Source organism: Dromaius novaehollandiae, chromosome 25, assembly GCF_036370855.1.
Source record: "Dromaius novaehollandiae isolate bDroNov1 chromosome 25, bDroNov1.hap1, whole genome shotgun sequence".
NCBI lineage: Eukaryota > Metazoa > Chordata > Aves > Casuariiformes > Dromaiidae > Dromaius > Dromaius novaehollandiae.
In genome coordinates this window covers 5976352-5990409 of record NC_088122.1, presented here as the reverse complement: position 1 = coordinate 5990409, position 14058 = coordinate 5976352, and the positions used below count along the sequence as shown (strand labels likewise).

General features: G+C 63.8%; 1 protein-coding gene across 3 annotated transcripts; it reads right to left on the bottom strand.

Moving 5' to 3' along the window:
* Nucleotides 1-2029: 2029 nt before the first annotated feature.
* On the bottom strand, nt 2030-12807 carry ZNF414 (zinc finger protein 414). 3 transcript variants are annotated; one of them, XM_064497307.1, is made up of 9 exons: nt 12659-12807; nt 7421-7601; nt 6144-6251; nt 5706-5813; nt 5141-5246; nt 4333-4871; nt 3858-3908; nt 2982-3140; nt 2030-2532 (listed from the first exon to the last, which is right to left on the bottom strand). In XM_064497307.1, the coding sequence occupies exons 2-9, from the start codon at nt 7488-7490 to the stop codon at nt 2456-2458; spliced, it is 1218 nt and encodes a 405-aa protein (XP_064353377.1). In that variant the 5' UTR covers nt 7491-7601; nt 12659-12807; the 3' UTR covers nt 2030-2455. The 3 variants fall into 3 exon arrangements, with proteins under 3 accessions (XP_064353377.1, XP_064353378.1, XP_064353379.1); XM_064497308.1 differs by having other exon boundaries at nt 7421-7598; XM_064497309.1 differs by lacking the exon at nt 3858-3908.
* Between the last annotated feature and the right edge of the window lie 1251 nt (nt 12808-14058).

The following is a 14058-nucleotide window of genomic DNA, read 5'->3' as shown; positions in this document are numbered from 1 at the left end:
CAGGTATCTCCAGGGCAGGGGGTCTGTATGTGTGGCCTGCTGGGGCAGGGAGAAGCTGGGTCCCAGGGGTGTTTGGGGTGAACGTGCCTATGAAAGGGGCAGCTTGGTCCTGGTTGTGCTGGAGACCCCCAGGAGCCCCAGGCTTTTGGGACAGCAGGGGCAATGTCCCCAGGGCTGTGCATGCTCCAGCTGCTGCAGTGGGTGGTGGGGAGCCACCGCTGTCCTCCGCTGTGGTTGTGCAGCAGCAGCAAGCAGGCTTTAGATGCTGCTTGTGGCAAAACCAGCTTGTTGAAGTGCCCTGGACCCTGTGGGTGAGGGAGAGAGCTGGGGGCGGGGGGGGTCCCTGGAGCTGCTGGCTGCTCCCTGCGGTCACTGTGTGGTGCTTGGTCCTTCCTGGCAGCAGGTGAGCTGGGCTGGCCGCAGAGCTGCCAGGCTGCGTGGAGGCACTCGGAGGAGCTGGGTGGAGAAGGTGCTTCCACCATGGTGTGTGCAAACTGGCCCAGGAGCTGGATTTCCCCCGTGCTGATCCTGGTGCAGTCCTCAGTGTGGTGGCTGAGCTGCAGCCACCTGCCCTGGCCTCCACGGCTGCTCTCAGCACCCATCCTCGGGCTGAGTCACACTGCAGGGCTGCTTTTTCTCCTTTCCTTCCTCTCAGCCTGCCAGGGCTCGAGGCCCCTAGCTGCTCTCCCATCTGCCCAGGGTGGACATGGCCTCTGGGGTTGGTAGTGGGGTGCTGCTGGAGCAGGAGGCTGGGGACAGGCTGGGGTTTTGGCCTACAGCCAGCTCAGATGGAGCTGAGCAGGGTTTGGCCACTGGCATGGGCTCACCAGGGGTGCTGCAGCTGGGGTGCTGGGGCAGGGTGCCTGGGGCAGGGCTCAGCACCTTTCCCAGTAAAGAGCATTATTCCCAATAAATGGGAAAACACAGGATGGACTTGATCCAGCTCACATAGGAGCTAAGTGCTTCATAAACTCCTAAAAATCCTCAAGTCCTGGTGCTGGTTTTCCTTCCCCTCGTGGCTGCTGATCCCCCAGGGAAGGGGCCTGGAAGCGGTGCTCACGCACGACACTGCCTGCTCCGGGTGCAGAGCGCAGCAGGGCTGGAGCACGGAGCCGTAACCCGGATCCACACGCGCCCGGGGGTGCAGCGAGCATGCGCCGGCCTCCCTTCCGCTGGTGAGGCTGGAGCAGGGCCAGCGGGGCTGGCACGCGAGCGGGGCCCCGCGAGCGCTGTCGTGCAGCGGCACGTCTCCGACCAGTTTGGAGCGCGGCGGGCGGCCAAGTCCCCTCCCCGGCAGCTGGAGGCTGGGGGAGCTTTTGACCTTGCAGGCAAAGCTGTGGCAGTGCCAGGGTGCGAATGGGGGGCTGTGACCCCCCCCCCCCAACAGTGCTGGGGGGTGGGATGATGCTAATTCCCCCCACGGGCAGGGGCTGTGATCCAGTGCTGCTGGCTCTGGAGCTGCAGCACCCCAGGCTCTGGGCCAGGAGCAGAGAAGGGCCCTATTCTGCCCTTGCTGCCTGGTGCTGAGCTGGCTCCCAGCACTGCTGCCTTGTAGCTGGTTGGGGGGGGGGGGAAGGCCCCCAGCACCCTGGAGCAGGGGAGTCAGGTCCCTTGGGTGCCCTAGCTCAGGCCTGGGGTGCTGGGATGATGCTGGCAGAGCTTCAAGCTCTGCCTTTCTAGAGCACCTTGTGGTCTGGGACCCAGAAGTGGGTGCAGGGAGCACCCCTTTGCACCCCCCCCTAAAACCATCCCCTTTCATCCCTTCCCTGATGCAGGGGCCAGCCCTGGGGTGAGCTGGGGGGAGACCCTGCACCCAGAGCTGGCAGCACCCACCTTTGGGTGGGGGTGGGGGGCTCCTTGAGGCTGGTGCCACTGGGTCCCTGCCTCATGCAGTGCCCTCTCCCAGCTCTATAGGTGCTGGTGCTCCCCCCCCCACCCCCCTTTCCCCTTATCGCCCTCCAGACACCGCGGCTCCAGCCCTGCGCCGGGGAGCCGAGCGGGGACGGACAGACGCTGGCCCAGCCGCCGCTCCTGTACAATTCCCATTTATTATTTAGAGACCTCGTTCACGAGAAGTCCGCTAACTCCTGAGCAACCTACCAGGCTCCAGCGAGAACCCTTGGATCTGAAGCAATAAAACCATTAGGGGAAGGGAGAGATGCATGAGTTTCCAGGGCTTGGAGTTTTCAAAAAATAAAAAAAAGGAGGAGGGAAAAGTCAAGAAAACAAAAAGTCACCTCCTCCCCCAAGCCACCGCACTGCAGCACTCGCCTTGGTCGGCTGTGGGGTGGTGGGGGCCGTTCACGGGACCTGGGCAGGGGTCCCTGCCCCAGCGTGGGGCTGCACAGGGCTGGGTGCTGCCTCCCTGCCTGCCCAGCTGGGGAGGGGAGAAGGAGAAGGGGAGGAAGGAGAAAAAAAAAATAATGAAGAGTTGGCCCAGCAGGAGCCAGGGGCATCAGAGCTGCGAGTACAGGGAGTTCTCCATCTCCGGCGGCAGCTTCGAGTGGAAGGAGGCGAGACCCACGCCGAAATCTAGAGGGAGAGGGAAGGGAGCCGTCAGGGGGCTGGAGCACCACGGCTCGTCCCCATGCCATGAGTTGAGGTTCTCCAGGCCCTGGCTGGTGCTGCAAGGCTGCTTTGGGGCACAAGCCAGGGGATGGATGGACATGGGGAGGGTGCAGAGCCCCTCCATAGCATCACTCCCCCCCATATTAAAGCCAGGGGCTCCCCCCATCCTTGCTGCAGCAGCTCCTGCAGCAAATCAAGGGTAATGGCAGGATTAGGCCCAGGTAGAACCTTCTCCCCCACACCAGGACCATCAGGAGCCTAATTCTGCTGCTGCTGCATTGGTGGTGCACAGCACCCATTTGCCCACCTCCAGGGCTGCACCGAGCAGGGCACGTGCGGTGCAAGGCCCCCTCCGCGGGGCGATTCGAGCCCGTTCCCCGCGAGTCCCCACGCAGCTGGGCTGGGCCACGTACCCACGTCTCCCTCGAGGCGGCCGGGCGGCGGGGGGTTCTTGCGGTGGTCCTCGATGTGCAGCGTCATCTCGTCCCGCGAGGCGGTGGAGTAGGGGCACTGCATGCAGGTGTAGCGGCCCCGCGTGTGCTCCCACACGATGCGGCTGTTGGACGAGTGCCCTGCAAGGACGGGCGAGGAAGGGAAGCACAGCGCTCACTCGCCGTCCCCCCGCCACTGCCGCCGCCGGCGGGAGCCCTGCGCCGCTGCCGCTGAGCCCAGGCAGCGCGGGAAGGCGGAGGATGCGATGGCGGAGCCCCGGATGCCTGGGCCCCCCCCCAGGCACTGCCTGCACCTGCCTCAGCCTGGACACTCGCTGAGCAGGGACGTCCAGCCACGTGTCCCGGGCGGCCAGGCCTGTCCCCAAACTCCCTCCGTCTGGCGCCTCGCTGCAGCCCGCAGAGCGGAGGGAGGCCGTTTCCACCCCGGCAGCGCGGCCAAACCCCCCCACCGGCCCTGGAGGGGACCGGGGGGGCCGAACGAGGGCCCGAGTCCAAGCGGCCGCTGCATCCGGCGCTCCCTCCCGGGAAGCTGCCGCTCCGGGGCCGCGGGCCAGGATAGCGCCTGCCCGCCGGGAGCCGGGCGCTGCCGCTTCCCCTGCTGCCGGGCTCCGGCCTCGGTGCTTCCCAGCGGCGGGGGGGGGGGCAGCCGGCATCGCCCCCCCCTCTCCGAGCCTCACCTGCACGGCCTCCCCTTTCCGCGCGGCTCCCCACCGGAGGGAGCCCGCCCGCCCGCTCCGGGGGCACCCGGCAGGGTCTCTCCCAGCCCCTGCCGCCCTCCCAGCCTTCCCCCCCCCCTTAAGCAGAAAGCAGCCCCCACCCAGTAGGTGCCAAACTAACCTGGAGTCACTCCTGAGCCAAAGCATGGGAGGAGTGGGCTGACACTCACACCTGCGGAGGGAATCGAGGGGCGAGACAAGCATTAGGCCTTCCCCGCCCGCGGCGGGGGACGGGGGGGGGGAGAGCAGGCCTGGCGCGGGCGCCCCTCGGCCCCCCGCCTCGCACCCCAGCACGCCGGGGAGCAGCGGGGCCTGGCCATTTGGAGGCTTTTGGGCCACATGGGTGGGTTTGTTTCGGTTTGGTTTGGTTTGTTTTCCAATCAAGCATCTTGTTAGTTGGGGAGGGAGCCGGAGGGGAAAGGCGGGATGGGTGGGGGGGGGCGGAGATGGCCATGGGGCTCCGGGCGGCTCTCGGGATGGGGGGCAGCGAGGAGGGTCCTTGGCTGGCAGGGTCTCCGGCGGGTCCTCGTCCGGGAGCTGCTGGTCAAGGCGGGAAGCAGAGGAAGCTTTGCCCTAAAGCGGCCCCATTTTCTCACCTTGGCTTTTCTTCCACACGGCGTTGGAGACGGGGAGGCCTTGGCTGGGCAGGTAGGGCCTGAGGCGGTGCTGGACCGAGGTCTGAGGTAAGCTGTAGGGCGAGGGGTGCATATACGACAGGAAAGGCCCCGGCCCCGAGGAATGGGGAGGCCCCGAGAACCGAGTCAAGGACGACGGCCCGAAAAGGTTGGGCTCCAGCAGCGGGAAGGGGTGGGGGGCCGGCGAGACGAGCGGCACGGCCTCCAGGGAGCCGCGGAGGTCGGGGAGGCCGGCGGGGAGGGCGGCCGGCGCCGCGGCAGACACCGTGTCCATGCTGGGGAGGATGGCTTCTTTCTCCATGTGCCGGATGACGCTCTGGAGCTTGGGCAGCCCTTCCAGCGGCTTGGCCGGGGGCTCCTTCTCCAGGGCCGAGGTAGCAGGTAGGACGGGCTTCTCGGCTTTGGGGGCCGGCCCGGAGCTGCTGGAGCTGTCGGAGCAGACGTGCAGGTGCTTGAAGAGGGAGCGGTGCGTCCGGAAGCGCAGCAGGCAGTTCTCGCACCTGCGGAGCCGGAGAGGCGGCGTGAGCGCCGGGCGCTTGCTCCCGCCCGCCCCGTGCCACCGGCTCCCGCCGAGACCCAGCGTCCCCCCAACCGGCCGGCCCCCGCCGCGACCCGGTACCACGCCGCGGGGCCAGGGCTGGCGCGGGGCCGGGATCTCGGCAGCCCGGCCTGGGGGAGCTCCCTGTTCTCCCGAGGTCGTGCCGCAGCGGGATGGCAGGGCTGCATGGGGCGGGACAGGACCCAACGCGGGCGGCAGAGCAGGACTCACTTGAAGTAGCGGTTTGGCTTGTAGTGCACCTTCATGTGGGTCATGAGGTCCTGCATGCTGGGGAACTTCTCAGTGCAGCCCAGAGTGGGGCAGTGAAAGGTTTTGCCTGTAAGAAGAGGGGAAGAGAGTCAGCAACACCCTGGCTGCACGACCAGCTCCCCGAGAGTCTTCCTGGATGGGTTTGGGGGCTAATCCACCACCCCGGTACCAGCCATGGGCTAGCAAGCATCTCTGTCACCTTCTGATGCTCTCCCAGCTCCTTGTTGTGTGCCCACACAGCATCTCCCAGGGGTATGGGCATCTTTGGAAGAGGGAAGGAGCACGGTCTAACCAGCAAGCCAAATTTCAAGCCCCACTTCTCCACCTCCCATCCATCCATCCAAAAAAAGGACACCCTGGAGCGATGTGGGCTTCTAACCAGCAAGCCAAATTTCAAGCCCCACTTCTCCACCTCCCTTCCATCCATCCAAAAAAAAGGACACCCTGGAGCGATGTGGGCTTCTTTCCATGGTCTGTCCCGTGACACCCCCCTCCCCCAGGAGGGCATGTGAAAGCCTGGCCTTACCCTCGAGGGACTGCGTGGGTCTGTAGTGGACTTTCAAGTGATCCATCAGCTCCTGCATGCTGTGGAAGGCCAGTTTGCAGCCATAGCTTGAGCACTGGTAGTGCTTCCCTGGAAGGAGACAACAGCCGTTGGCCCCGGGACAGGCCCATGCTCCCACCACTGTCCCAGTCATCACCCCTTCGTCCTGCCCAGCACATGCAGGCCAAGATGAGCCCCCCCCTCAAACCCCTTCAAGCTGTGCTAGCAACCAGGCGGCAGCTCCAGCTGGGGACTACGAGCCGCCCCTCCATACAAAGGGGGCTCCTGGACCTAGATGGGACAGGCCACCCCACCCTTGCAGGGACAAAACCCACCCCAGAGCCACCACCTTCCCCCACGGTGGATGCAGTACCCCATCCCTGCTCCAGGGAGGCCCTGGGAGCCCCACGCAGAGCTCACCGGGGACAGGCCGGCGTTTCAGCAGCCGCAGATCCTGCACTTGCGCTCCTCCACCTCCGCTCCCCACCACCGGCATCTGGCTGCCGGACAGAGCTGGGTCGCTGCAACCTGGTGGAGAGAGTTCTTCCAGGTTAAAAATCTGCTGGAGATGCAGCCGATCACCCATTTGGGCACCACCCAGCTTGGGGGTGAAGGCACCAGCCCAAGGACATCACACCGGAGAGTCACTGCTAAGCTTAAGAGTAACCGCCAATGTAGAAACCCAGGAATGCCTGAAAATGGCATTAATTCTGCCCTCTCCTCCCACCTACCCTGGCTTCCTTACTCCTGTGCAGGCAGTTTAGCAAGCCCAGAGCCCAGCTACCGTCACCGTTAACCTGAGGAAGCCACTCAGATGGTACCAGGAACGCAGCAGGTAAGACACTAGGCTGGAAATAAAGATGCCTGCAGCTCACGCTGCCCTGACCTGCTACGCTACTCCCATGCCTCAGTTTCCCCTCCTGTTGCATCCTTCGTTTTGTTTAAACTCCAGGTGCTTGTAGCACCAGGAGATGCCACACAGGACAGATTTACGTGTGCTGCCCAGGCCTGGGGATTGGCACAGCCCTCAAGGACACCAGCTGCAGGTTCGGATGGGCCAAGGTTGGACCTTTTCTGCCAGTGCCCTCCAGAGCCGGGAGGCTGGCTGGCCAGCCCGGATACAGGAGGCTCTCCCAGGGTCCAAACTTTGAGCAGGGCAAAGCTTGAGGCCACAACTACATGCTCAAATGCCAACTTCTCTTTCAAGTTGAGCCAAGGTTTCTGTTTTGCAAATATTGTCCCAATTCACTGTTCTGGCCTCATTTCTACCCGTTACGAATGGAGATCTTAAACAGCCCTGGCAATTCTGGGGTCTGTTGGGTCTGGGTTGGACGGGGTCAGACGGGTAGGATCACTTGAGAGCGGTTAGAAACGTGAGGATCTTTACTCTAGAAAGAGGTGCTGGTCTGGAGGCAAAGCTTGCTGGCATCTTGTAGATGCTGGATGATGCCCGGTGCACACACACATGCACACACGCACTCGGGGTGCTTCTAGCTAGATCCAGTCCACCCAAAGCCAAGCAGGGGCACTGGGTGAGAAGCATGAGTCCGTGAAGCCCATCTGAAGGCAGATTTGAGCAGAAACAGCCCGGCCAAGATCAACGCCCCGCACGAGGTTTGGCGAAAGGGACTTCACAGCAACATGACAAAAAGTTTCTCCCCTGCCCTGTGCTGCCCCGCATGTTGCAAGGGACTCACCTGCCCCCTCTCCAGTGTATTTACCGCCCAAGGAGAAGGTAGGCAAAGCCTCGTCCTTCTCCGTCTTCATGGCCTCACTCCTGACGGGCCCGGGCGAGGGGTAGAGCTCAGGGAAAGCCAGGGCGGTGGTGGAGTGGGCCGGCACGCCAGACACCGCCGACGGGGTCTTCTCCTGGTGCTGCTAAACCAAACACAAGGGCGAGAGGTGAGTCTGGCACAGAGCAACGTCAACAGCATCCTCCTCCTCCTCGCAGAGCAGCGATGGTGGGACCCATCCGGCAGGCCGGAGCCGGTACCACAGGAGGTCCCGGCTGCTGTTTCTAAGGATGTGCTGCAAACGCGGCAGTTTGCCCCGAGGGCCTTCGTGTACGTCCCCCTCCATGGTGAGCATCAACCCGAGCTTTGAAGCCAGAGACTTTGCTGTCCCTTCCCACCTCTCTCACTCCATGGGTGGTTTCAGATCATCCATCAATCCCCTAAAAGCCCATGAAAGCTCACTGGCATTGGTGGTAGCAAAGCAGTATTGGAGGAGCTTTTCCAACCTCTTGCTCCTAGTGAGGCCTGAGGTCTTGCTGGGCACAGTCCCACCTCCCGCACGCCATCAGTGGGTCTAACGCAGTTTCTACGGGGTTTATTGCACTGCGAGGAGGGCAGCAGGCTGCAAAGCGCAGGCGGGGCGATGCCAAGTCCTGTCCCGGGGCCCAGAGGATGCTCTAGGAACAGCAGGTCCCGCTGCAGGACCATGAGGATCAGCAGCAGGGACCGACCCCGCAGTGTTGGGCGTTTCGGGACCTTCCCTCGGCCTGGCAACCCCAGGGCCTAGCAAACGCCTCGCCCCAGCTCAGCCTGCGCAGGTAAGTGGGGCACATACAGTCTGCGATCCCACCAGCTCTGGGCATGCTGCAAATCTCGGGACACGTGATATGGGATTCACCAGGACCTCTTGCACCCTTGACGCTCTGCAGTTTTAAACCTGACCCAACCGCAGCAATTCCTCTCCCCCTGGATCCCGGCCACTGGAGGCATCTGCGTCTGCTGAAAAGGCGATGCAGAGCACCAGGATGGGATGATCCCTCCCCACCAGTGAGCTGACATCAGATGCTCCCCCAAATTAGACTGGCTTGGCCACCAGGACCCTCAGCGCAAGGCTTTGATGCACAAGACAGACACAAACAATAACCCCCAGCGAAGAGCATCTGAAACCTCTGTCACTTTGGGAGACTTCTCAACCGCATTTTAACATCAAAGCTGCTGCAAGCGCTGCTCAGTTTAGAAAAATAAATAAATAGAGCCGTGCTGAGGCTGCGGCTGGACTGCAGCATGCACATCTGCAGCTGGTTAGAGGCTCAAAGTTTCTCAAGAGCTGAACGGCTCCCGAAGCGAATCTCCCTGGAAATCAGCTGTGCTCGGTGCAACGAGAGCCCACGCATCGAGGAGACGGGCTGGATGCAAGAAACGGGTACGACGGTAGAAAGGGGAGAGGAAAAACATGCGGAGCAGACCAAGCACACCCATGTCCACCCATTCTGGTCTCAGCTGGCCATGCCCATTAGTATCTCCTCAAGAGGCATCTTTCCAGCTTTTCAGAAAATCGCCTTAAACTGTCTTGTTGGGGAACTGCCTGCAACCACGTAATTGAAGGCTGGATCAAAAAGTGCATCTAAAAGGGACCGGAGGGAGATTGCAGAGCAAGCTGCAACATCCAGAAAACGCAGCAACGCGTTTCAACACCCGGCGGACTCCAGAGGCTCCCCGTGCAGCAGGCGGGCTTCTGCCCCGAGAGCGTCAAGAGCCAGCCTTGATGCAATGCTTAAAAAAAAAAAAAACTCCTAGTTTATTGAAAAAATTTACTTTACAAAAGTGCCTGTGCTCCAGCTGAGCCTTTTGTGCCGCTAGCCAGGGCATCCTACTCCTTCCGGTCACATCCAGAGGCCATCGGAGACAACTTGGCACCGGATCCGGGAACAGACAGTGACATCTAGGACTGATCTGGAGTCAGTTTTCCCAGCCAGGGAAACACAGACTCGAGGGAGGAAGGAGCACTAGAAATTCAATGTTTTGCTACAATTTCAAGGCTTTGCACTATCAGAAAATACACCAGGAGCATCAAAGCTTTGTTGTTCCAGTTCCTGCCACTGAAACGTCTAGGTGCCATATGGATGCAGCATAAGGGCTAAGCAAGAAGCAGCAGCTCTGCCTCCATCCTTTTAATGCTCCTTCTCCCCAAAAAGGAGATTCCTGAGACCTTTTCTTCCAGCAAAACTGCATTTTGCATCCCCCTCCTGATGCAAAAAAAAAAAAAGAAAGAAAAAATGCTCCATCCAAATCACTGCAAACTTTCTGCGCCAACCTCGTCTCGCACAGCCACGCCGCTCTGCACCGACCGAGCGAACCAAATCCTCTCGGCCAGGGCTGAATTTGTGGACGCCTCCCGAAAAGGACCCCGAAGACCCCCTTGCTCGGCACGCAGGTCCCCCTCCGGCTCGCGGGGCCATTGCCACCGTGCCGCTTGCACCCTGCCAGCGCCAGGAGGGATGACGGCGAGTTTAAGAAAAAAAAAATAATAATAATCCAAGCCTGAATGCAAAAACAAAACAAAGCCGCAGGCCCGGCGCACCGAGCCGGGGGCGGCTGGCAGGAATAATCCCCCCCCCAGCACACACACTTTTAATTTATCACCCGCTCGGCTGCGATGCGGGAGCAGCACGGCTGGTTGCCACAGTAACAGCCATCCAGCCCGCTTTCTCCAAGCAGAAAAGAAATAATAATAATAATAATCACGCTGCGTGCATGCTGCACAGGCATCAGCAAGCTGAGCTCGGCCATGAGTGGCCCCGACCCGCTCGCTGGCAATGCAAAATGTGCCGGTTTCAGCTGGGGATGTGCGATGAGGCTGCTGATCCCCCCGGCCCCAAGCCGGCTGCAAAACCCCGCGCCGGCAACCGGGACCCCCGGAGCGACCGCCAAGTCATTTTGCACCGTTTTTTCCTGCAAAAGGTTCAGCCTCTGCGAAAACCCGCCGGTGCCCAACTCGCTCGCTCCAGCGCCTGCAATGCGCAAGCGCCCCCCAAAAAATCATTTCTGGGGGTGGGGGGGGGGGTACCGAAAGGATTTGCAATTCCCAGGCGAGCAGAGCAGCCTCCGGTGCCGATTCGGTTAATCATTAACCCGGCTCATCTCCCCCATGCAAACTGGGGGGGTTTATGTATATCAGCAAGCGCCGAAGACGTCTGCAAATCCACCCCGGGAAGGATAAACGGGGCGAATAATCCCGTTTGGGGCTCTCGACCGGGATGCGCGGGCGGAGGTCGGGGAAGCGCTCCCGAAAGGCGGCCCGGGGGGTGCGAGGCGCCAGACAAAGGCTGCGAGCGGGCGGCTCATGTGATCGCTCGCCGCAGAGCACGAGACGCGCCGAGATCCGGGACACCCGGCCCCCCGCTTCGCCCCTCCGAGCCTCCCCTCGGCACCGCGTCGGCCGGGTCGGGCCTCGAGCTGCTCGGCGGCCTCTCTCCCGGCGGAGCCCCGGCGGGGAAGGACCGGGTGCCGTCGTCTGCCCCGGCTTCGGCCCCGGGAAAGTTTGTGCTGGGCAGGCGAGCGGCGGCATCGCGGGGGTCCGGTCCCCGTGCCCCCCCCCCCACGGCAGCAAGGCGGTGGGATGCTCCCATGGGAGAACCGGGAGGCTCCGGCCCGGCCGAGCGGCGGCAGGTCACGGCGCTGCCAGGTCCCCATGCGCCCGTGGCTAGGAAGTCCCCAGGGCTAATAGCCCCCGTGGCCAGCAGCCCCCCCCATGGCAAGCAGCCCCCCCATGGATAACACACCCCACCCTCAGCCGGCAGCTCCTGTGGCTCGTAGCCCCCCAAGGGTAACACACCCACGGCCAGTACCCCCATGGCTGGTGGCCTCCCATAGGTGACACCCCTGCCAGCTAATAGCCCCCCATGGGGAGCAACCCCCGTGGCTGGTGGCCCCCCAAGAGTAATACATCCATGGCTAGCAGCCCCCATGACTGGTGGCCCCCACGGCCAATACACCCATGGCCAGTAGCCCCCGTGTCCGGTGGCCCCCCCATGGTCAGTAGCCCTCATGGCTGGTGGCCCCCCCCATGGCTAATACACCCAGGGCTAGTAGCCCCCGTGGCTGGTGGCCCCCCATGGCTAGCAGCACCCCCATGGCTAGTAGCCCCAGTGGCTGGTGGCCCCCCACAGCTAATACACCCATGGCCAGTAGCCCTGGCGCCTGGTGGCCCCCCATGGTCAATACGCCCATGGCCAGTAGCCCCAGTGGCTGGTGGCCCCCCATGGTCAATACACCCATGGCCAGTAGCCCCCACGGCTGGTGGCCCCCCATGGCCCATACACCCATGGCCAGTAGCCCCCACGGCTGGTGGCCCCCCATGACTAATACACCCGTGGCAGTAGCCCCAGTGGCCGGTGGCCCCCCATGGCTAATACACCCATGGCCAGTAGCCCCTGTAGCTGGTGGCCCCCCATGGCCAATACACCCATGGCTAGAAGCCCCCGTAGCTGGTGGCCCTCCATGGCCAATACACCCATGGCCAGTAGCCCCCACGGCCAGTGGCCCCCCATGGCCAATACACCCGTGGCCAGTAGCCCCCACGGCCAGTAGCCCCCCATGGCCAATACACCCATGGCCAGTAGCCCCCCATGGCCAATACACCCGTGGCCAGTAGCCCCCATGGCCAGTGGCCCCCCATGGCCAATACACCCATGGCCAGTAGCCCCCCATGGCCAATACACCCATGGCCAGTAGCCCCCACGGCCAGTGGCCCCCATGGCCAATACACCCGTGGCCAGTAGCCCCCACGGCCGGTGGCCCCCATGGCTAGCAGCCCCCCCATAGGGAGCACCCCCAGCCAGTAGCTCCCAGCAGACGGCATCCCCTGTACTGGGGGAACTCCCCAAACCAACAGCTCCCCATGGCCAGCGGCCCCCGCGGCTGGTGGCCCCCTAAAGGCAACACACCCCCGGCTAACAGCCCCCCCGGGGGGGGGGAGCGCCCAGCCAGCAGCCCCCCACGGGCTGGCAGCACCCCGGGGCTGGGAGCCGCCGTGGTGGCGCCCCCAACTCGTCCCCCCCCCGCGGCCAGGAGCCCCCGGAGGCTCCCGCAGCCCAGGCCCCCCCCTCCCTCCCTCCTCCGGCCGACGGAGCTCCGGGCCCCCCCGGTTCCCCCCCCGCGCGGGGCGGGCGCGACCCCCCCCCCGGGCCGGCTCCCACCTACCGGCGCGGCGGCGGCGGCGGCGGCAGCGGGGGGGTCGCGGCGGGGCCGGCGCCGCCCGCAGCGGCATCAGCGGCGGCGGGGCCGGGGGGCCATTTTCTGCGCGCAGCTGTCGCGAGAGCGAGAGGAGGAGGAGGAGGAGGAGGGAGGGGAGGAAGCAGAAGGCGGGGGGCGGAGGGGGGGGGAGCTCAGGCCTGGCCGTGTTCTGGTGCCCCCAGCCCAGCAGTGCTTCCCCGGGTGTTTTCGCACACGCACACAACACACACACACAACACACACACACAACACACACAACACACGTGTGTTGGGGGGGGGGGGGGGGGGCTGCGTGCGCCCTGCAGCGAGTTGCACTTTGCACCCCAGAGCGCATGTGCGGCTGCGGCATCCCAGGGCTCCCGGAGCACCCCGAGCCCCTCGGAGCACCCCAATCCCTGAAAAGCACCCTGAGCCCCTCGGAGCACCCTGAGCCCCAAGGAGCTGCCTGGGGCCCTCGGAGCACCCCCAGGCCTCTTGGAGCATCCTGATCCTCTTGGAGCACTCCAAGCCCCTTGGAGCACCCTGAGCCCCTTGGAGCACCCTGAACCCCTCGGAGCACCCTGAGCCCTTTGGAGCACCCTGAACCCCTCGGAGCTTCCTGAGCCCCTTGGAGCACCCTGAACCCCTCGGAGCTTCCTGAGCCCCTTGGAGCACCCTGAACTCCTCGGAGCTTCCTGAGCCCCTTGGAGCACCCTGAACCCCTCAGAGCTTCCTGAGTCCCTCAGACCATCAGAGGCCCCTAAGAGCAGCCCAAACCCCTTGGAGCACCCCCAGGGCCCTTGGAGCACCCCGATCGCTGAAAAGCACCCTGAGCCCCAAAAAGCACCCTGAGCCCCTTGGAGCACCCTGAGCCCCAAAGAGCAACCTGAGCCCCTTGGAGCACCCTGAACCCCTCGGAGCACCCTGAGCCCCCTGGAACACCCTGAACCCCTCGGAGCACCCTGAACCCCTCGGAGCTTCCTGAGCCCCTTGGAGCACCCTGAACCCCTCGGAGCTTCCTGAGTCCCTCAGAGCATCAGAGGCCCCTAAGAGCAGCCCGAACCCCTTGGAGCACCCCGAGGCCCTTGGAGCACCCTGATCCCCTAAAAGCACCCCAAGCCCCTCGGAGCATCCTGAGCCCCTCAGACCACCCGGAGCCCCTCAGACCACCCGGAGCCTCTAGGAGCACCGTGAGCCCCTTGGAGCATCCCAGCGCTCTTGGAGCACCCCAAGCCCCTAAGAGCACCTTGGTCCCCTTGGAGCACTCTGAACCCTTTGGAGCATCCCAGGGCCCTTCTGAGCATCCCGGGGCTCTCAGACCATCGTGAGCCCCTCAGAGCACCCGGGACCCTGGGGCACCTGGAGCAGGTCCCTCTCCCGGGGCTACC